A 23855-nucleotide genomic window follows, 5' to 3' on the forward strand; every position below is an offset into this window, starting at 1 on the left:
TTGTTTTTTTTTGCTAACCCAGCAAAGTTAAAGACAGATGCCTAATAGGGCATTAGGGCACTGACAGAGAAATCCCAAGAGGCAGGCAGCCAGGTTGACCAAAGGGAATGCTTATACCGAGTAGACTCAGGAGTTCCCCTGCCGTCACCCTGAAACTCCAGGGCACCTGCCATAGTGAAGCCCTAGAGGCGTCCATGAGGCGAGTATGCCGTACCCTTATACCAAAAAGGCCTAGTGGAGGCGCTGAAAGGGCGGAAAGAGATGAAATTCTGTACAACTTTGAGTGCCACAATCCGATCAGAACTAAGAGCCCGATTCAGTGCAGCATACAGGAGCTCCCCGTCACCCGCATGAACGAAAGGTGCTGCTGAATGATATTCCACAAGGCTGCTGCTAAGTCAGCCCAAACAGATAAAATGGAGAGAAGAACCCAGAGGCTAGTTCCCCCTGAGATGAGCACAAATGTCAGCGGAAACTACAGAGACCACATAGAGTGCAATTGAAGGGAAGGCCAACAGAAAGTGAGGGAATAGAGAGAAAATTCCTAAAAGAACAGGCTGCTGAAACCCCAAAGAGGTGTGGGAGACAAACAGCATGGGAAAACTCAAAACTGAGGGAAATAAGTTCCCTTCATAAGGCCGAAAAATTGCAGGCAAGGGAACAGCCTCAAGCGAAGGGAGTGTAATAAAAAATAAGCCCTTCTGAAGAACAGAAACAGTAGCGCCGCCAAGCAACTCCATTCTGTGCTATTCAAAGAGGGCAAAGAAACCAGCCCGCCAACAGCAATGCCAGAAATGAACCCAAAGGAGAACAGAATGACGAACACAGAAGTGCCCAGAGAGGAGGACAGAAAAATAGTTGCTTCCCATTCGACAACTGCTAAAACGCTAATAAAAGGGAAAAAAACTTACCTTAGTGAGAAAAGTAAACAAATATATACTTGCGAAACCCCTAAAGAAACTGAAGAGTCTCATTCCGCCATTAAAATCCTCTCCACTGCTGAATGCAGAAGAATAGGTGGGGAGGGGAAGGAGTCGGTATCACCAGGTGTCACCCTAGCTAGTGGATGAGGGACCCAGTGCCACTGAGTGTCATCCTGGCTCTAGTACGGCTATTTCTTCTCTATTTTGTTGTTGTTGTTGTTGTTGTTGTTGAGGAAATGAGCCATAAACCAGCATGAACTCCTTGCTCAAGTGATCCCTTGAACCAGCTAGGACACGAGCCACAGAGCAGCACCACGAAAGGGCTGCATGAGCCATCTACCATCCGCTTGGAGAAAAAAATATTGAATATTCCAGGCTGCACGATACCCTTGAGACAAATTACTTGGAACTACTTTTTCTCTGTCTCCTTCCGCTAGTAGATGGACATAACCCATTGGTCTGGACTGTCTAGTAGAGATGACAAGGAAACCTTTTTATGGGCCCTCCCTTCTGAACGTCTTCCATTGTTTCAAAATAGCACCCAAATATCCTACTTTATGACAGTAGATAATGATGAAAATACTGATATTTAGCTTTCACTCATCTAGTGAGGAACAGTACTCACAGAGGAATAACATCATCCCAGTAAGGAAAAAAGAAGAGATTACAAAATTTGTTTCAAAACAGAAATCATTTGAATATTGTGATATAATATACAGACAATACTTATTCAGGAGTCAATATTCCAATCTAGCTATCCAGGTAGCAGCACCTGCTACCCAATAACTAGCACTCATTGGACCCAGTCAGTGATATTCAGCAGCATTATCTGGATAACTGAAACTGAAAAGAGGCAGCATCCAACTGCAGCACAACACACAAGCAGAAATAAAGCAGAAGGAAATCCAGTTTGCTCAACCAAATTTTATTGGAAATAGAGGTATAAAAAAGCACATCGGGGCACTTAGATCTTTGTCAATAAGTCAGACTACACATATACACATTCACCTTATAAATTATACCACCTCACTAATAATAGTATGGAGCGCCCACACTGGTGACACGTAAAATCAGCTTCCCAAGCTCAGAGCAGCATGCTAATTCCAAATGAAAACTGCCCGTGATACACATGTCTATACATCAAAACATGTTGGGCTGATGGATATTTGTTAAGAAAAAGTCTGGACACATACACAATTAAAATCCATCTTTATATACCTCTGTTTCCAATAAAATTTAGTTGAGCCAACCAGCATTCCTGCTGTTTTATTTCTGCTTATTATCTGGATAATGCCACTGAATATCATATCTGACCATCTCAGCACTACCTGGGTACTGCCAAGGCAGTCTGGGGATAGTGCTAAGATGGAGACAGCTGTTATATGGGTACTGCTGCTATTCATCATCAGCACTCAAAATAACTATCCAGGCAAGTTAGCACAGCAAAACAGCTTCCCTAATTTAAACAGATAGCTATCCAGTACCAGCGCTATATATTGGTAGTACCTGGACAACTTCCAGCAGCCAACAAACACCCAGACTTTCAGCACCGATATCCAGGTATGGCCTACCAGGGTTTTTTTTTTAAATCTGCGGTAACCAGCACCTAAAAAAATGCTGATCATTGCAGATTAAACATTACCCCTTAATTGCTAATCAGATTAAGTATCACAAACTGACGGCTAATAAGTAATCCCATCAGATTTCACTGATTGTTTCAATATGCAATGAAAAATGTTTTAGAAACACAATGCTGTCACTTATATTACCTGAGACTTCTGAAGAATTCCCATTACCATAAAGCACAGCTCTTCCAGTGCACTGGATGCCTAATGGTAAGGAAATAAATTTAAAAGCATGATGGGGTTTGCAAAGAAGGACAGTAAATTATTTTATGCAGAACATTTTTAAATGATCTCACCTGAGATTGAGGATCTGCAGACAAAAAAGCAGAGCATGTATTATCTATCTGAAAAAAAAATTACATGTTAGTTTATAATGTAGTCTGTCCATTTTACCATATCTCTTGCAATGTTACAGACCCTAAGTACCCTCTGACTTTACCACCACTTTTCTTTACAATGGTTCCTATACACTTGTTTTCATTAACTCTAATATGTTTATGGTCCTACTAGCTCCACCTTGAGGTTGTTCCAGGTACCCACCATCCTCAGTTTACTTCTGAATCTATCCATATCCATCATCTATGCTTCTTGCAATCTAATGCCCCAAACCAATGACGTTTCAAATATCATCTGGTTTCACTTCCTGGGAAAAAACATTTCTCTTACATATCAATGCAGCTTTCAACTAAAAGTTAAAAAGATAGTGCATGTTTGGAGTGGACTAAAAATGCATGTTTCCACTCATATAAATTGAAACATGGCCCATTCCTCTTCCAGGACATTTATCAGTGATGCTCTCCCTGACCAAACCTGAATAAAATTTGCAGGAGAGGTGGATTTTCCTTAACATTCTCCTACCAAATTTCTACCATATCCTTCCTTGAAGAGAGTCCCTGAAGCCTGCTGAATACACATATCAGTGATAACCAGTACTAGGTACAGTACATGGAAAGTGATGATATTCAGCTGTCATCTGAAGAGATACGAGGATATACTTTGTGCTATCCTAAGTTATCTTCATAACTATCTGGATATTAGGTATCACCTAATATCCATAGAGGTAGGTGGAAACCCATAATCTATCCCAGCATTATTCATTATTCATAATTCTATAAGAAGATGTCAGCATTTAGGCACCATATTTGTGCAAGCAATGAGCCTATTCTATAACAGCACTTAGCCAATAAGTATTCTTATAGAATATTGGCATAATCTGGCATTTGGATGCCTAAATGTAAGTGTGCTCATTTACGCCAGGTCTACAGCTTGTAGAATGGGCACACCTAAATGTGGCATTTATGCATGCTACTAACAGTATTCTGTAAGCAGTCTGTGTAAATGCTGGCCATACTTATTGGCAACCCATGCCCTTCCCCTGTGAACATCCTCCCTAGCATTTATGTGCTAAGCCATTTTAACATGTAATTACAAAATAGCAGTTAGGCACACTACTGCCATTTATGCATGTAAGAGTACACCTATTCACACAGCTAGCACTATCTTATAAATTTATGTGCACAAATGGCATCACCCTTTGCTTGAGATTCAACCTGCACAGGGACACCATAAAAAGCTGTTTGAGATGGGATGTTCAAACTTAAGTGTTTAACCATTCTGAATCATTTGCAAGACCCACAGATATGAGGTGATAAGGGTCCACTCCCAAATATATAGATGAAATCTTGCTCCCACCTTCATTGGAAACCCTCTGGGGTAACAGAAAGTGAGGAGAAAGATGCACTGCTCCCTGATCTCTTAGCTCTCTACAAGAAATGTGCTTTCTTTGCACTTTTGAGAGGAGAACCCTTCTTAGAGATCCAGAAGCATCCCCAATCCTTGGCACAAGATCTACTAAATCTATCACCCAAAGCTGTAACTTACATTTTGAGATCTACCCCAAAAAGGAAGTTTATATAATTGAATCTTAGAGATAGAATCAGCCAACCTCTTAAGCAACCATAACTAGCCACAAGCCAACTGAAAGGAGCAACTGTGAATCAAATCATAGAAAACATCAGTCAAGAAAGCCAAACCTAACTCCAAAAGAGCTACCTCTGATAAAACTGGGATGAATATTGCATATTACTGCCTGGGTAACATAGCCCTCACAGACCGCTGCCTGGTCCCCAAAGGCCACAAAACTTAAGACCTGTTTAAGGAGCAGCTCTATCTCTCTTTCCTGTGCATTCCTAAGGGAATAACCTTGTTCAGCTGACATTGTGGTTCTTTTGGTTACTGCCATCACTAAGGCATCCACTTTCAGGTCTTAAAGTTGGTTCTCAAACCCTCCTGGATAGGATCACCATCAGAAGTCTGCTTCTGTGAAATGGTGATGCAAAGGAAATCAATAAAAAACTAACTCCTCCCAGCAAACAAATAAACTCCTGGAGAATTGGCCCCTTCTTCTGGGAAGAGTTTTGCAGACTCAGATGAAGAGTTCCCCAGGGAAAGGTTATCATCCCCCAGACTCCCTGCTCCTCAATGCTGTTCCATAGATGATAGTTGGACTAGCACTGGGCAGTGTCTGGACTCCCAACCAGGGGCTAGGAAGCTTATCAAAATCAGACAGGCCACCAAGAGGATCTTGAGCCCCAGCCATACCCTGAGACACTCGACTTATATTTCACACACAGGGCAGGGGCCTAGAATCTAGAAAAACCCTGGCTAAGACACTCCCAAGATTGCATGACAGAACTGTAGCCCTAGAACAACTGTGGTTTCCCAGTGGCCCCCTCTCATGGGACCAACATCCCACAGGGGGTGGGGAGCAATCCCAGTTCCAGAAAGGTGCCTACTGACAAAACTGGGAAAAGGGAAAAAGGATGGGATTTGATATATCACCTTTCTGTGGTTGCAATCAAAATAGTTTACATAAGTACTTATTTTGTATCATAAAAACATAAGAATAGCCATACTGGTAAGACCAATGGTCCATCTAGCCCAGTATCCTGTTTCCAACAGTGACTACGCCAGGTACATTCCATGCTACCAATCCCAGGGCAAGCAGTAGCTTTCCCATGTCTGTTTCAATAGCAGAATATGGACTTTTCCTCCAGGAACTTGTGCAAACCTTTTTTTAAACCCAGATACGCTAGCAGCTGTTACTACATCCTCCAGCAAAGAGTTCCACAGCTTAACTATTTGTTGAGTGAAAAAATATTTCCATGTAACTTCCTTGAGTGTCCCCTAGTCTTTCTATCAGAGGCAATGGAGGGTTAAGTGGCTTGCCCAGAGTCACAAGAAGCTGCAGTGAGAATCAAACTCTGTTTCCCTGGTTCTCAGGCTACTTCAGTAACCATTAGGCTACTTCTCCACAAAATGGATGCTCCTGCCAAAACTGCAGTGAGAATGGAGGCCTCCTATGAATGCTGCCGCTCAAGACATGATGGCATTGTGTTTTAGACACTTGGTCCTGTTTTCCCTGCTGCAGTTTTATCAGCAAAATGCTGGCCACTGTTGGTGGGATCTTGCTGTTCTAACAAAGTATGTCTTCTGAGCAAACAGATAAGTGTTTTTCACTTTGATTATTGACACGCTTTTCACGATTTTGACAGCCAATTGTTTTTGTACAAGTTTTGATACCAATTGATATAAGGAGATAGTAACTTTATAGGTAAAGTTTTTTTTAGTCAATGAGGTTATTCATCTGAAAATATCTAAAAGTTAATTATACTTTTTGGACTGTTTTTTGAGGCTTTTTCCTTCCCTTGGTAGATCAATAAATGTTGTATAGACTGTCCATACTCAGTATGCAATTTATGATTATGTTTTTAAGTGGAAATTGGTGACTCTTTGAAGTTGATATTATTCCACACTCCTCTGTTTGCTTGTGCATACTGTATTCCTAGAGTCACCCAAAAAATCCCCTGAAGCTCTGTATCACATTCAAGGCAGCAGGAGCAGCAGTGATACTAAACCATTGGCTTCTACAAACCCCACAATATCTGCCTGCTAGCACCCTGCCAAAACCAGTTACAATAAACAAAGGCACCTCTACAAATAGCTTTGGGCGGCTCTCCCCTTATGTTGCAAGAGGGGCAGTGAATTCCCTGGTGCTTGTTTAGGTAGGGACAGCTCCTGTTGTAATTTAATCACTCAGCCTGACCTGACTGAAATGTTTTTTTCTTAAGCAACTTTATTCCCTTAGCAAGGAAATAAAGTGAAGATACTTACCTGTAGCAGGTATTCTCTGAGGACAGCAGACCTTATATTCTCATAAGTGGGTGACACCCACCTGCATTGCCCAGTCCGGGACTTATGATTAGTGTAAGTAGAGCTTTGTGGAGCTTGAGACACCCTCCACCTGCATCCACGAGTGTCTTCTCACCCACGTGACTCCTCAATTTTATACTACAGCAAAAAAAAGTTAAAAAATAAGAGACAACTCCAAGGGGAGGTGGGAGGGTCTCTGAGACTATCCAGCTCATTTTCGAAAGTGATCGCCGGCCAAATCTGTATAATCGAAAGCCACTTTTTTGGCAACATCGCCGCTTTCTCGTCACCGGCCAAAGTTCAAAGGGGCGTGTTGGTGGCAAAGCGAAGGCGGGACATGGGCGGGCATAGGCGTGGCTACCAGATGGCCGGCTTTCGGCGATAATGGAAAAAAACAAAACCGGCGATAAGCAGTATATCGCCGGGTTTACTTGGTCCTTTTATTTTCACGACCAAGCCTCAAAAAGGTGCACCAAATGACCAGATGACCACTGGAGGGAATGGGGAATGACCTCCCCATACTACCCCCGTGGTCACCAACCCCCTTCCATACTAAAAAATACAACTAAAAACCTTTTTTGCCAGCCTGTATGCCAGCCTCAAATGCCATACCCACCTCCATGACAGCAGAATGTGTTGTATCCTCCGACAGCCTTTCCCTGGTTGCGATGTGGCTCTCGGGTAAGTGTGACACCTTTTCTGTTAGGTGCCCTGCAGAGTCACATTAGCAATGCATTATGGTGGGTGTAGGGTACTGGGCTCTATGGTGCTTTTCCCCCCTGCTAACTGGGTCAGAGTGTGCCCTGTTTTGTTTCCGGTAGTCCATGAGGTAGTAGCCATTTTTGTAAGCCAGTTTTAGATCCCTGTCATGTGACCCATGTTAGAGAACGTTATTACCTTGAATGTGGCTGAAAAAGGGCATTGTACACCATTCTGCCAGCTCTGACCTACTGCTAATCTCAGTACCAGGGAGACTCTTTGCCAGTGGGGCACAACCTCTAATCTGCAGTTAACTGTGAGTAAAGGTGGTTATGCCAAGAAAGGACTTTTTCAGAGAGATTAGTCTTCAGGTGTGAACTGATGTGGCAAAGTTATACAGCAGCAATAAGTCCTAGAGGCTGTATGCAGGTCCCTGGAGCAGTTTTAGTGGGTGCAGTACATTTGTGGGTAGTGGGTTTTGGTAGGGGGTTCAGCTCCCAAAGTAAGGGAGCTATGCACGTGGGAGCTTTTCTGAAGTCCACCGCAGTGACCCCTAGGGTGGCTGGTTGGTGTCCTGGCATGTCAGGGGGGCCAGTGCACTAAAAATGCTGGCTCCTCCCACGGCCAAATGCCTTGAATTTGGCTGGGTTTGAGATGGCCGACATAACTTTCCATTATCGCTAAAAAACGAAACCGGCCATCTCAAACCCTGGCCAAATCCAATGCATTTGGCTGGCCGGAACCGTATTATCGAAACAAAAGATGGCCGGCCATCTTTTTCGAAAATACGGTTCTGGCCAGCTCTTTGCGGTGCCGCCCAAATACATTGCCGGCCATGTATTTCGCCGGCGCCGTTCGATTATTCCCCTCCACAAGGCCTGCTGTCCTCAGAAAATACCTGCTACAGGTAAGTATCTTCGCTTTCTCCGAGGACAAGCTAGCTTATATATTCTCACAAGTGGGGAATTCCTAGCATCCAGGCTCAGCAAAAACAACAAACATTGGTCAATTGGGCCTTGCAACGGCGAGGATATAACACAGATTAAGCTGAAACTATATATAATCTTAATGAGAGTGTTGCCTGGAAAAGAATAAACGGAACTAGGGAGGGTGGAGTTGGATCTAGACCCCAAATAGATTCTGCAAATCTGCCTGAAACAACTGTCACGTTGGGTATCCTGCTCAAGGCAGTAGTATGATGTGAATGTGTGGGCTGAAGACTATGTCGCAGCCTTGCAAATTTCTTCAATGGAGGCTGACCTCAAATGGGCTACCGATGCAGCCATGGTCCTGACATTTGTGAGCCATGACATGACCCTTGAAAGCCAGCCCAGACTGGGAAAAAGTGAAGGAAATGCAATCTGCCAGCCAATGGTGCGTTTCCCGATAGCGACCCCCATCCTGTTGGGATCAAAAGAAATAAAATGTTGGGCTGACTGCTTGTGGGACCTGGTCCGCTCCATGTAGTAGGCCAATGCTCTCTTGCAATCCAAGGTGTGCCAGGTGCTTTCACCAAGATGGGCATGAGGTTAGGGAAAGAATGTTGGCAAGACAACTGACTGGTTCAGATGGAACTCCAACATCACCTTTGGCAGGACCTTAGGGTGTGTGCGGAGGACTACTCTGTTGTGATGAAACTTAGTATAAGGTGCACCCTATGCTAAGGCCTGAAGCTCATTGCCCCTACAAGCTGAAGTAACAGCCACCAAGAAAATGACCATCCAGGTCAAGTACTTCAGAGTTCAGTGGCTGAAAAGGAGCTTTCATCAGCTGGCTGAGAATGACATTGAGATGCCTTGGCACAGGTGGTTTGAAAGGGGCCTTTGACAAAAGCAAACCTCTCCATAAAGAAAACAAATAGAGGCTGTCTAGAGATGGGCTTACCCTCTACACGTTGATGATAAGTACTAACTGCACTAAGGTGAACCCTTGCGGAGTTGGCCTTGAGACCAGACTCTGTAAGGTGTAGAAGGTATTCAAGCATGGTCTGTGTAGGGCAAGCAAGGGGATCTAGGGCCTTGCTCTCACATCAGACGACAAACCTCCTCCATTTGAAAGAATAGCACCTCTTAGTGGAGACTTTCCTGAAAGCCAGCAAGACCTGGGAGACACCCTCCAAAAGACCCAAAGAAGCAAATTCTAGGTGCTCAACATCCAAGTTGTGACAGCCAGAGACTGGAGGTTGGGATGAGGAAGAGACCCCTCATTCTGCGTGACGAGGATCGGAAAACACTCCAGTCTCCAGAGGATGAAGGCATCTGACACTTGTCTGTCTGGGCCTACAGCCTGAAACAGAACTGAGGGACCTTGTGGTTGATGAGAGTGGCAAAGAGACCCACCGAGGGGGTGCCCCACACTTGGAAGATCTTGCGGGCCCATATTGAGGGACCACTGGTGTGGTTGTATTATCCTCCTCAGTCTGTTGGCCAGGGTATTGTTTTTGCCCGCCAGATAAGTGGCTCGAAGGAACATGCCATGCCCCCATCCCAGGAGAGATACATCTGTCATCAGCATCTTTTGTGGCTGAGGAATTTGGAATGGAAGAGTCAAATTGGATCGAATGATCCACCACTGAAGGGTGCATACAAGCTCTGGGGACAACCGGATGAAATCTTCCAGGCTCCTCATGGCCTGACACCACTGAGAAGCTAGGGTCCACTGAACTGGTCTCTTGTGAAGACGTGTCATGGGTGTAACATATGGTGGAAGCCATGTGGCCCAACAATCTCAACTTCTGCTGAGCTGTGACCTGCTGAGAGGCTCGAATCCTGAAAACGAGTGCAACAAGAACGTAAGTTCTCATCTCTAGAAGGTAGACTCGAACCATCTGTATATCGAGCAGGGCTCCTATGAACTCCAATCACTGGAAAGGGCGAAGATGGGACTTGGGGTAGTTTAAAACGAACCCTACTAACTTGAATACTCGAATAGTCCTCTGCATGGACTCTTGAGCACTGTGCGGTGCTCTTTATAAGCCAAACATTGAGATAAGGGAACACATAGAGGGGCATAATCGAAAGGGATGCCCAAGTTTTGCTGAGGACGTGCTCGCAAAACGTCCCGGTGAAGGGTGGGGAAACCCGTATTATCGAAACAAGATGGACATCCATCTTTTGTTTCGATAATACGGTCAGGGACGCCCAAATCTTGACATTTAGGTCGTCTTTAGAGATGGTCGTCCCTAGACTTGGTTGTTTCTAATTTTCGGCGATAATGAAAACTAAGAACACCCATCTCAGAAATGACCAAATCCAAGCCTTTTGGTCATGGGAGGAGCCAGCATTCGTAGGGCACTGGTCCCCCTCACATGCCAGGACACCAATCGGGCACCCTAGGGGGCACTGCAGTGGACTTCACAAATTGCTCCCAGGAAAATAGTTCCCTTACCTTGTGTGCTGAGCCCCCCAAAACCCACTACCCACCACTACCATAGCCCTTATGGGTGAAGGGGGGCACCTACATGTGGGTACAGTGGATTTCTGGTGGGTTTTGGAGGGCTCACATTTACCACCACAAGTGTAACAGGTAGGGGGGGATGGGGCTGGGTCTGCCTGCCTGAAGTGCACTGCACCCAGTAAAACTGCTCCAGGGACCTGCATTCTGATGTCATGGACCTGAGTATGACATTTGAGACTGGCATAGAGGCTGGCACAAAATATTTTTTGAGGGTGGAAGGGGGTTAGTGACCACTGGGGGAGTAAGGGGAAGTGATCCCCGATTCTCTCCGGTGGTCATCTGGTCAGTTCAGGCACCTTTCTGTGGCTTGGTTGTAAGAAAAACAGGACCAGGAAAAGTCATCCAAGTGCTCATCACGGACGCCCCTTTTTTTTTTCCATTATGGGTCGAGGACGCCCATGTGTTAGGCAGGCCCAAGTCCCGCCTTCGCTACGCCTCCAACATGCCCCCATGAACTTTGGTTATCCCCACAACGGAAAACAGTTGGGAACGCCCAAAATTGGCTTTCGATTATACCGATTTGGGCAACCCTGTGAGAAAGATGCCCATCTTCCGATTTGTGTCGAAAGATGGGCGTCCTTCTCTTTTGAAAATGAGCCTGATAGACTCCCAGTCTGTGTAGTGGCGCTGCAACTACTGCTAGACATTTAGTGAAGACCCTGGGGGCTGACACAAGGCAAAAGACAACACGTGGTACTGAACATGATGTGTTCCATTTGAAAATCGAAGATACTTCCGGTGGGCTGGAAGTATCAGGATGTGAGTATATACATCCTTTAAGTCCAAAGAGCATAGCCAATCATTTTCCCGAATCATTGGGAGAAGGGTGCAAAGGGAAGCCATCCTGAATTTTGCTTAGACTAGGAGTTTGTTCAGGGCCCTTAGCTCTAGGATGGGACGAATCCCGCCTATTTTCTTTTGCACAAGGAAATACCAGGAATAGAATCCCCACCCTTCCTCCTCTGGTGGAATGGGCTCGACCATGTGGGACTTCAAAAGGGCTGAGAGTTCCACTGCAAGTACCTGCCTGTGCTGAAAGTTGAACTAATGAGCTCTTGGTGGGCAATTCGCAGGTTGCAGATACCAACTGAGTGCGTATCCAAGATGGACTATTTGAAGAATCCACAGGTCGAAGGTTATAAGGGACCATTTTTCTTGAACAAATGTTAGCCTCCCCCCTCGACTGGCAAGTTATCCGGGATGGATACTTTTACTGCAGCTATGCTCTGCTGGAGCCAGTCAAAAGCTCATATCTTGCTTTGACTGGGGAGCAGCATAGGCCTTAGGTGCATGCTATTGATGTAAACGAGCACACTGGGGTTGAGCCTGAGCAGGATGCGAGCCGAGGTATTACCAATGCCTCCAATAGTAATAGGGACTCTTCCTTGGCTTGTCAAAAGTCCTCCTAGCTGAGGAGGTTGATGCAGAAAGCGCCCGGCAAGACAGAGAAGAGATGGTCTATGATCTCCTCAACCTTCTCTCCAAAAAGGTTAACCCCTCGGTATGGGGCATCTGCCAACCTCTGCTGAACAGAATGTTCCAAGTCAGAAACATGCATCCATGAGAGTCTGTGCAATGCTATACACTGGGAAAGATCCTGGATGCCACGTCAAAAGTGTCATAACTGCCCCTGGCCAAGAACTTTCGACACGCCTTTTACTGCTTGACCAACTGGCAAAGTGACTTGGCCTGCTCCAGAAGAAGCATTTCAGCCAGGTCCAACAAATTGTGCACTGAGTTTCGCAAGTAGACACTTGTGAACAGCTGATAGGATTGTATTCAGGAGATGAGCATTGAAGCTTGGAACATCTTTCTCCCAAAATAATCCAGGGTTCTAGTTTCTCTACCTCGGGTCGCCGAGGCATAGTCCTTGGAACTCTTGGTTCTTGAGAGTGGGATTCCACCACCATGGAGTTGTGAGGCAACTGAGGTTTATCAAAACCAAGTGTACTGTGGATCCAATACATGGTGTCAATCTTCTTGGGCATGACCAGGACCAACAGAGGACTCCCACTTCCTAATGAGGACTTCCTTGAGTGCCTCAAGGAGACAGTCACAGCCTCGAGGACGAGCAATGCTGATGCTTCTTGGCCTTCGCCCAAAGTTTGTCATCAAGACTCCTTGGTGCCGATGAGGACGAAGTCGAATCCACATGTTGCCTTGGGGTCGGATCTGACAATGGACGGTCCCGGGGGTCCTGCACAGCAGGAGGAGATCCACTTGATGTTTCACTGCTTCCAGTGTCCAAGGGTCTAGCATCAGCCATGCTTGCCAACACTCCTGATGCAATGCTCGACATTGATGCCGACGCCTTGAAACCGGACTTGGCTCCAAAAATCCTCTCTCATTGAGCCTCTCTGGAAACCTGGGTCCTCTTCTTCATACAAAGGCAGAGAACACAGTTAGCCGGGCTATAGTTGGACCCGAGACACTGAAGACACCAAGAATGTGTGTCTTTCCCAGAGATCATCTGATTGCTCCGGGTACAATGTTTAAAGCCACTGGGAACCTTCATGGGCATGGAAGGAAAAACTTCCTTGGCTAAATTAAACAAAGCAACGGTTCTTGAAAAAGGGGCAAGGCACGGAAAAAAAGAAGGGAAAAACCCTGGCCGAAGTCAAGGCCTAAAACAGCCGGATGACGACGGAAAATAAACTTAAAACTGGGCAAAATAAACTAGAAAATAAAAGAAAGAGGTAAAAAAAGGGATTCCACAAATGGGCACACAAAAAGAGATGAAAAAAAAATTGCCAAAAAGCACAAAAAAAGCTCTTTGGACCAAGCAAAGTGAGGAAATGGTTAAAAAAAAAGGACTCTCTTCACCGTGGTAGAAAAAGAACTTGAGGAGACCACGCAGGTGGGAAGGCACTTGTGTATGTGTGGTGGAGTATGTCTCGCACTCCACAAAGCTCTACTTATGCTAATCATAAGTCCCGGACCAGGCAACGTGGGTCAGCATCACCCACTTGTGAGAACAGATAGGCCTGCTTGTCCTTGGAGAAAATTCTATTTGTTTAAATTCTGTAGATAGATGAAAGGTGGGGGGGGGGGGGGGGGGGGGGGTAGATAATCCTTTCACAATTGACTAAAGGAAAATATGGCAGATAACCTTGTTCAGCAAAACTCTCCAGGCTCAACTAGGACAATGATTATAAGTCAATCCATGAAAACTTACACCAGTCAATCTCAATCAGTGGACATGGGTTTTAGCTTGCGTCCAGGAAAGACAGGCCTGTTACCATGAAAGTTCTGCTTTATCAGTCCAGTTTGCACCATCCTAACCTAACCTCTTAAGCCTTTCCTCATCTGAGAGGAGTTCCACACTGGCAGGATCCTGACTGCACCATCTGTTATACCAGTGATGTCATTAGAATCTTCAGTTATTTTTCTCCACCTTTATCTGCTAGTAATGGGATATAAAACACTAGTCTAGACTAGCCTAGCTGGATAAGGAATTGGTTTTGACAGGGAAGGGAATGGAAAAAGTACATGATTAAAAGTGCATTTCTTCCTCAGTGAGGGTACTCCTTATACCCCATCCCAGTGCACCCTTATCTCCCTCTCCCTCAGCCAGATGCAATGATTTCTCTTCTTCCAGGCCAATCCTTTATCCCTTTCTCTTAGGCGTCTCACTCTCTCTGCCTCCAAGGCACCCTTATCTTATCTCCCACCTCATCCCCCAGCACCCCGTCTTTTCTTTTACTCTCCTATCTCTGATACAGTCCTCCCAGCTGCCTCCTAGGCACTGAACTGGGCCAAAGATGACGATTCCTCACAGATGAGAAATTCTGCTTTATCCTGGCATGTGGGTGAAAACAGACATATAACAATTGATATAGAGATGCACACCAGTACCACTATCTCCATCTTTCCAGGGTACATACAGGGGTAAGGCAAAAACAACAAAACAAACCCACTATAATTTTTTGCTGTTTTCTCAGCAGCCACTTTGAATTTCAAAGAGAAATTTTACATACTTCACCATACTAAATGTATTAAACATTTAACTATCTTAGGCTATGTTGATGGTACTGACATTTTTGTGTGTTAAAAATGTTTGAGTTAAAACACAGGAAAACAACATCATTCAAACAATACAATTAACAATGTGTCAGAATGTTTCAGTCATGCCCACAAATTTTCTTCACAATGCTGAGCTTCCAATTAGAGAATAACACGGGGACAGGGAACTGCAGTAACCATGGGGACAGGGACAGAGCTCACGGGAACGTGGTGGGGATGCGGACAGATCTCACGGGGACGGGGTGGAGATGGGGACAGAGCCCACAGGGACGGGGACAAACTTTGTCCCTGTGTCATTTTCTAGTTGGAAGGGTAGAGGGTGGTGGTGGGAAGCAGGGTTATTATAGCTGCTCATTGTTATTATTGTTTTCTATTTGTAATTTATACATAACAGTTGCACAGCATATTTGTTCCCTTCTCCACTACTGCCAACTCCAGACTTCGCGCCTTCTGTCTCGCTGCACCCTACGCCTGGAATAAACTTCCTGAGCCCCTACGTCTTGCCCCTTCCTTGGCCACCTTTAAATCTAGACTGAAAGCCCACCTCTTTAACATTGCTTTTGACTCATAACCACTCGCCTCCACCTACCCTCCTCTCTTCCTTCCCGTTCACATTAATTGATTTGATTTGCTTACTTTATTTATTTTTTGTCTATTAGATTGTAAGCTCATTGAGCAGGGACTGTCTTTCTTCTATGTTTGTGCAGCGCTGCGTATGCCTTGTAGCGCTATAGAAATGCTAAATAGTAGTAGTAGTAGTAGTAGATTTAAATATAAAATCATAAATGTTCAAGGCTTCTGTAGATGAGGACAGAGCCCACGGGAATGGGGCGGGGATGGGGACAGAACCTGCGGGGATAGGGCAGGGACGGAGACAGAATCTGCGGGGACGGGGTGGGGACAGAGACAGAACCCATGGGGATGGGGCGGGGACAAACTTTGTCCCCGTGTCATTCTCTACTTCCAATTCTGAGATGATACGCAGACACAATCTATTGCCTTTGCTCCAAAACCTTATTCACGCAGTATCTGGATTCTCATTTTGTCCACAATGCCGTTCCAATCCAAAATGCTTTTAAAGAAATCTGTAAATTATCATATTATCAAATAGAAATTATTTAAATTCAAACTGGTTACAAAAGTCAAAACATCCTTATGATATCATTAACAGTAAGCAGGTACCTTTTTCTTTTTTTTACATATAATAGTACTTTTATAGTGCAAATATTTTTGAACATGCAAAAATTGCTGGGTGATTCCAATCAGTACATAAACATAGATAGTAACAACAAATAAAGCTGTAAAATTTCATGTTGAAATTCCAGTTACTGAAAAAATAAAACAGCAAAAAAACCAACCAAACAAAAAAACAATCTCTAGGGGGTGTTGAAATATGGAAAATGGCTACTGTGAAAAACAGGTCAACTGGTTTTGATCCTGGCAACCAGGCCTTAAAAATCATAATACCAGCTCTGACTTTGAAGTTCACTCAAGCTGTTGCAAGACAGGGTTGTGACAGTGAAACTGGCATATGGGCAAAGTTTAGTGAAGGAGAAATGACAGCTGTAACAAGCTAATTTGGGAAGGTGCCTTCAGTGATATGTGACAAAAACAAAGATTTACAGTTAATAGAGGAAACAGAAGGGTGAGTTGTCCGAAACTAGAGAGATAAAGAAAGAACTTGCAGTCAAACGTACTAATTGGTAAATACATTTGTAGAAGTTACCAGGAAATTACCAGGAACTGCAAAGTGGTAAGCAACAGGTGTCCATAAAAAAAATAGGGCTGAGAAAAAGGTATATAAACAAGACAGTAGAGACTATCTTGGAAGTATTCAGAAGTATTCAGATATCACGCTGGCGACTTATGTCAGACTGTGAAATTTCCTGTGAGAAATGATTCTGTACTGTTTATATTGATCCTGTAATGCTTTATGTCGGTAAGTAAAAATAAATATTTCTCATAACCATGGTATGTTATTTGATTATTGTCTCCTGAGTTAGCCAGAGTAAAGTGCACTATTCTGAGCATTGAATGAGTCTAGATAAACGAGGTAATTACAAGTGCAGCCTCGGGTGTCTGTTCATTTCTAGATAATAGTAGCTGGACTACTACTCTGGAAGAGAACAGAAAATACCCCAAAATAAATTAACAGGGGTTACTTTGCTACCTCACCCTTTAGATAGATCTCTCTCTCTCTATTATAGTAGATATATATAGTCCACCGGTGGTGGGATGGCATTGAGATCCAGTTGAGCTGGTCCAGTAGAAGTTGAAGAGCAAGGAGGACTTTTCTTTGAAAGAGGCCCCAGGGTTTCTTATGCGCTTATTAGGCTTACCTTCCTGCAATATTCTTTAAAGATAGTTCAAAATATCTACTCCAAAGAAAAACAAGGGTCGGGGAGTAAATACCGTATTTCCCTCATATTAGCACAATTCCTTTCAGCACTCAGGGATCCTCTTACTAAGCAGTAGCAGGGCTAACACACAGGTAGCGCATGCCAAATTGGCACTACTGCAGGGGTAGTGTAGGTGTCCTGCGGTAGTTTTGAAGTTGGCATACTGTTTCTCGCGGTAGAAAATATTTTTGTATTTTCTACCGCAGGGGCATTCCTGGCATTAATCGGCACCATGGCTACTGTTGGTAAACTTTAGTCCTTTTTGAGATCTATATATATATAGATACAGATATTTAGTATGTTTTGATTCATTTGTGACTGGAGTAAGAGAGAGAGAGAGAAGAAAGTTAACTGAAAAGAAAGGGAGGGGAGGGGAGGGGAAAGTTTCTTGCAGCTTCAGGTCTGAATGTTTGAACTGTTGACAAAAGAAAAGATTCTTTTTCATACAGGGAAACTGTGGATACCAGTTGCAGTTAAGAATAGAGGGGTTGGAACCATGCAGTGCTGCCTACTCAGCTCAATTTATTGTGTGCCCTGAGAAAGGCTTGACCAGGCAGTCAGGAAGCAGCCTTAAAGTGAATAGTAGCTCAAATACCTTCCCTCCTATCTGACCTTGTGAAAGCCTACAAGAACAGGAAAACTAAGCTTTACTGATCTTTTGAAAGTCTAAAGGCCAATATTCAAAAGGGTTTACTCAGGCAGAAGAGGTTCCCGACACCAGCTTAGCTTCCAGGTAGTCACCACTGCCACTCTCATCCCTGCTCCAATTTCCCAGCACTGACCCTGGTTCCTATCCCCTTTGATCATCCCCACAAACCTCCCACGCAAGATCAGCCCCCTTCCAAGATAGACCCCTAGAAGCAGCAGTACCATGAAACTACCACTAGAAGTCATCATTTTGAAACCCTGACAGCAAAGGCAGGAGCCACTGGGCATCACTGCTGTCCAGACCACCCCTAGACCACTAGGGAGGTTTTGAGGTAGGCCTATGGGGGGATGATCTTGGGTAAGGATGTTTTGGGAGGGGGTCTATCATAGAGGGGAAATCTTGAATGGGGGATTCAAGGAGGAATGCTGCTTGTGTTGGTGGGGTTCAGAAGGAGGTCTATCTTGAGGAGGGGGGAGATCTTACCTGAGGCAGGACTGGATAGGGGGATGCTACTTGTTTTTGTGGAGCAGTTTTAATTACCTGAGCTATACAAATGCTAATAATAATAATAATAATAATAATAGTCAGTCCATTATCCAGTTAGCTAGCTGGGTAGCAGCTGAATACTGTACCTGCCCAAATTCATTGTGGCTGTGGGCAGAAAAGGGCCAGAGCCTGCATATTCAGTGCTGGTATCCATATAGGTGCTGGCACTGAATATCAGGGCCTAATTCAGCTTGTGACTGTCAGCGTTTAAAAAACCTCTGACTGCCGTTGGCTGAATATTTACCAGCTAAAGTATAGGAGTTCTAACACTGAAATTTTGGATGTTTTGATAAAATTAGCATAAAGAGGAATAAAAAGGTTGAATTTGACCCAAAACGCCATTCAGCAGGCTACATCTACCTATATCTATGCACACACAAAGATAGATAGATAATGTGCACACACACACTCATGAAACAAGAGCTTGATGTCCTTTGATGACCAGTTTTAAGTGCTGTAAACATTTTTGCATAATGATATCATAAAAGACATTTTCTGGGTTTGTGAGCTAGTATGGCAAATTCTTTTCCAGAATTTCCAGATAGTAAACATGTGCATTATCAAAATTCAATTGTTATTCCTTCTGATTATAAATTTCTATCAGAGGTGGACTTCCGGTGACGTCATGAGCTGAGAAGCAGCTCGATACTGAGGCTCCGACGCGAATCCCCTTAAAATATAAAAAGCGTGATTCTACTATATGGACAAATATCTCATATCCTTGCCCGCAAGTATGGCGCAAAAATCGCTGAAAAAAGACAAAAATAAAGCGGGAAGTGGCAACACCAAGGTGTCGGAAGAGATCACGCCAGCAGGGCCTACATTCACAGAGACTCAACTGATACAGCTAACGCAAGCGATCGAGAGGGCCTGGGAGCCTAAATGGATAGCCTTAAACAACAAACTAGAGGCTTACCAAACGACGCTGGATGGCTTCGGTATCAGGCTTAGAGATCTGGAAACCAGGGTCTACGGCGGCCGGGGGTTCGGTCCGGACATTCTAAATCTAAGACAGCAGTTGGAGGACCAGCGCAGCCTCTTGGATGACTACGAAAATAGAGCGCGTAGGAACAATATACGCATTGTTGGGTTGGATGAAGCCCTTCCAGAACGCAACCTCGAAACGTGGCTAGAATCTTGGCTGTCCAAAGAGTTAGCGCTCACAGACACGATGGGCCCAGTTGTTATCGAAAGGGCACACCGCATGGGCAGAAGAATGGAAGACAGAGCTAGATCACGTGTAGTCATAGCAAAATTACTAAACTACCGTCATAAAATTGAAATCCTACAAGGCTTCAAGCTTAAACGGGGCTCTTTAAAACATAACAACAGGAATGTTTTAATATTTCAGGATTACTCCACTACAGTACAAGAAAAAAGAAAACAATTCCATTCTCTTTGCTCATTTCTGGTACAGAAGAATATCCAGTTTCGCTTACAATACCCAGCACAATTAAAAGTATATGCACAAGAAAAATGGCAGTCATTTCCCACGGTAGCGGAGGCCCAGAAATATCTAATGGACAATAAAATCCTGGCGGCAGCCTGAAGCAAGAACTTAGAATTGTCTATAAACTGATAACGCAAGCTGTTAAATGGAAATACTGAATATTTTCTGTGGAAAGTTAATGTATAATGTTAAAAACCTTGGGGAATTCGGGACCTCAGACGTTCATTGGAGTCACAATTCACCCGCCTGGCATGACCAGACGGCTGAAAAAAGGGTATGTGTTGGCTTTGGGGGGGGGGGGGCTTGGGAAGGGGGGGAGCGGGGATACGGGGAGGGTAGGACCTACTCCAGATAAAAAATATTGGAATTCAGAATCAGACTCTTTGAACAGAAATGTTGTTCAAAGAAACCGCAGGGGTATAAATACAGGGACATTTATAGGACACTCCCTAATAATGGACTCCAGGGTTGATAAAAAGAGGGATTTAAACTTAAAAACGCAACTATGCCACTCAGAGTTATAACCTGGAACGTGGGGGGGCATAACCTCCCCAGCAAAAAGAAGCAAAATACTAACAGCCCTTAAAAGGCACCGGGCAGATATTGCCTGTATTCAAGAAACACGATTGAATGATGAAGAACACGCTAAACTACAAAAGGCCTGGGTTGGAGAATGTTATGCAGTAGCTGCCCAAGGTCGAAAGGGAGGAATAGCAGTCCTTATCCGCAAGGGATTGGCATGTAAGGTGTCAGTGCTGGAGAAAGGGAAACAGGGGCGATCCATAACATTACAAGTATGGGTACAGGGCTTTGAATTCCTCATGGTTGGAGTGTATGGGCCCAATGAACATGACAAGGAGTTTTATTGGACACTGGGGAGTAGGTGTCTCCAACAGCAAATGAGTAGGACTTTGGTTCTGGGGGACTTCAATTTAGTTTTACACCCAAAAGTTGATACCACTAACCCACAGTCAGCACATTACTCAGGGCAGCGAGCAGGAGAACTGCAAACGTTCATCAAAACTTTAAACCTAGTAGATGTATGGAGGACGTTACACCCAGGAGAGCACGACTTTACACATAGATCTAGGGCCCACGGCACGTTATCAAGACTGGACTATATCTTCCTAGATCGAGTTATGTTCCATCAAGTAAGGGGAGCTAATATAGGACCAGAAGAGATTTCTGACCATGCCCCAGTGTGGCTGGACTTAAAAATCCCAGGTGATCATGTAGGAGGGGCAGGATGGAGGTACCCAGCATACCTAGACAAGGACCCCCAATTCCAAGAACATCTATTGATTAAATGGGGAGATTATGCGTTTTATAATAAAGAACACACGCAAGCGGACCCGGTCTTGTTTTGGTCCGCTTCAAAAGCGGTACTTAGAGGGGACATTATAGCCTACTGTAATATGAGGAAGAAGCACAGAGCAGCGACTATACTACGATTGGAAAAACAGTTGTTAAGAGCCAAACAAGCCCACATCCATAAGCCTACCCAAAATACACTAGAGCACTGGAAGACTATACAGGTTACCCTTAATACCCTACTCCATGAAAATGAAATGAGATCCTCCATACACTATAAATATAAGCTCCACAGATATGGGAATAAAACGGGACGATTGCTGAGTAAAGTAATAAAAAACTGGGGGGGGGGGGGGGGGTCCCGGGCAGTGGCGGCAATGAGGGATAAACATGGTAAATTGATAGTTACACAAAAAGGCATTGGAAATATTTTTACTGAATATTTTGCTCAATTATATTCAGCTGAGACACCAGCTAGTGAACAACAGATACGGGAAAACTTAAAGCGGGCAGGTCTCCCATCAATAACACAGGAAGACCAGGCTATACTTAATGCCCCCTAACAATAAAAGAACTCCAACAGGCAATCAAAAAATTAAAATATCGATCCGCCCCAGGTCCTGACGGATACACTGGGGAATTTTATAAGACCTACCTCTAGAGGCGCAAATGGCATTGTTGGAATATTACGAAGAGGTGATAGCTACGGGAGCATTCCCACAACATGCCAATACAGCTCTAATTACGCTAATCCCTAAGCCGGGGAAATCATTAAACAAAGCAGAAGACTTCCGCCCAATCTCCCTAATAAATGTCGATACCAAGATTCTGGCGGGAATGTTGGCAGAGAGGATGGCTAAATGCCTACCCAGACTGATATGCCCTGAACAGGTAGGATTTGTTAAAAATAGGCAGGCAACACACAATGTCCGCCGGCTGTTGTTGGCCATGGCGTCATGTCAGGGACCAGGGATTCCCTCAGTAGTAATAAGTGCAGACGCCGAAAAGGCTTTCGACAGGGTGGGATGGAAATATCTTTTTCAGACTATGAAGGCGATGGAGATTGGGGGTTGGTTTATGCAAGCAGTTCAAGCTCTTTATTGTAGACCAGGAGCGAGTGTCCTGGTTAATGGTATAAGAGAGGCTGAATTTAGCATAATGAGGGGGACTAGACAGGGTTGCCCTCTCTCGCCTGCCCTCTTTGTGATATCATTAGAACCACTCTTGCGCACATTAATGAAGCAGGAAGCTATATCTGGAGTGCAGATGGCCGGTCAGGCAATTAAAGTATTAGCTTTTGCAGACGACCTATTGCTGACATTGACAGATCCCCCTAGATCCATGGACTCATTATTAAAGGAAATAGAGCATTTTGGCCGAATTTCAGGGTTCAAACTGAATTTAACTAAAACAGGGCTCTTGAAATAGTAAAAGGCCCACATGAAGGATGGACAGGCAAATTCCCACTTGCTTGGGAGACGAATTCTATCAAATATCTAGGAGTACGCATACCGGTAGACCTTTCACAACTATATGACCTAAACATACATAAATTGCTCACTGACACTAAACAGACCTTAAGGGCCTGGGGTGCACTCCCCGTGTCCCTATTGGGTAGGATTGCACTATTTAATATGGTCATTGCCCCGAGATGGACATACATATTCCAAACGTTACCCCTGTACTTGAAAAAGGGAGATGAACGAATACTACACCATCATTTACAACAATTCCTCTGGAATGGAAAAAAAGCAAGATTACCAATTAATATCTTGTATATACCAGTGGCTATTGAGCATACGCTTTCTGAGTATAGCTAGCGGAATGAGACATATAAATGATTGGTTTAGCTATACAAGTGACTATACTAACACATCCCTGGAGTTGGGCCTAATACCTGGGATACATTTTAGTAATTATTTACATAGCACAGGGGCACCCATGCCATATTCATTGAAACACTCCGGGATTTTGATAACTGCAAAAGCAGTTTGGGAGTGGGTGTGTCGTTTGCACCAGTTTTCCCCAAAGGTGACACCATATTTACCTATATGTGATAACTTCTCATTTACACCTGGACAGATGTACTCTGTATTTCGTAGATGGAAAAAGAAAAGAATAGTATATCTTCTTCAAGTGGTGACTAGAGAGGGCCACATTAGACCATTTTGTGAATTACAGAGGACATATGACTTACCTACCAGTGACAATTTCTTTTATGGACAGTTGCGACACTATGTATCATCTCTACCATGGACTTCGTTAACAGAGGACGTACAGGAAGAACTCTCTTCAGCATACTCTATGGAGTCACAGCAGAAAGTGCCTATGACATATCATCATAGACATATACGGGACACAGCTCTGGAGCTGGACTACCATAAATTGGCAAGCTCCTGGACTCTGGATTTACAAAATTACAATAACTGCACAAATGCTGCAAGCTCACATATTGCAGATTAGAAGAACTACAGATTTTACCACGCACTGGGAGTTGCAGTACAAGATGGCCCTTCGCTTACACATCCCACCGAGACAAGCATTCCATATGGGATTGTCACC

The 23855-nt window shown here is 44.3% G+C and overlaps 1 protein-coding gene across 3 annotated transcripts in view; it reads right to left on the reverse strand.

Annotated features, from left to right (window-relative positions):
• Nucleotides 1-23855, reverse strand: part of NMU (neuromedin U) — a 232876-nt gene that overhangs the window by 118554 nt on the left and 90467 nt on the right. For all 3 annotated transcript variants that reach the window (XM_030191402.1, XM_030191401.1, XM_030191400.1), the window contains exons 3-4: nucleotides 2845-2892; nucleotides 2693-2752 (exon numbers count right to left, since the gene is read on the reverse strand). In XM_030191402.1, the coding sequence (XP_030047262.1) occupies nucleotides 2693-2752; nucleotides 2845-2892 (108 nt within the window). The remainder of the gene's footprint in view (nucleotides 1-2692; nucleotides 2753-2844; nucleotides 2893-23855) is intronic.

Source organism: Microcaecilia unicolor, chromosome 2, assembly GCF_901765095.1.
Source record: "Microcaecilia unicolor chromosome 2, aMicUni1.1, whole genome shotgun sequence".
Taxonomy (NCBI): Eukaryota; Metazoa; Chordata; class Amphibia; order Gymnophiona; family Siphonopidae; genus Microcaecilia; species Microcaecilia unicolor.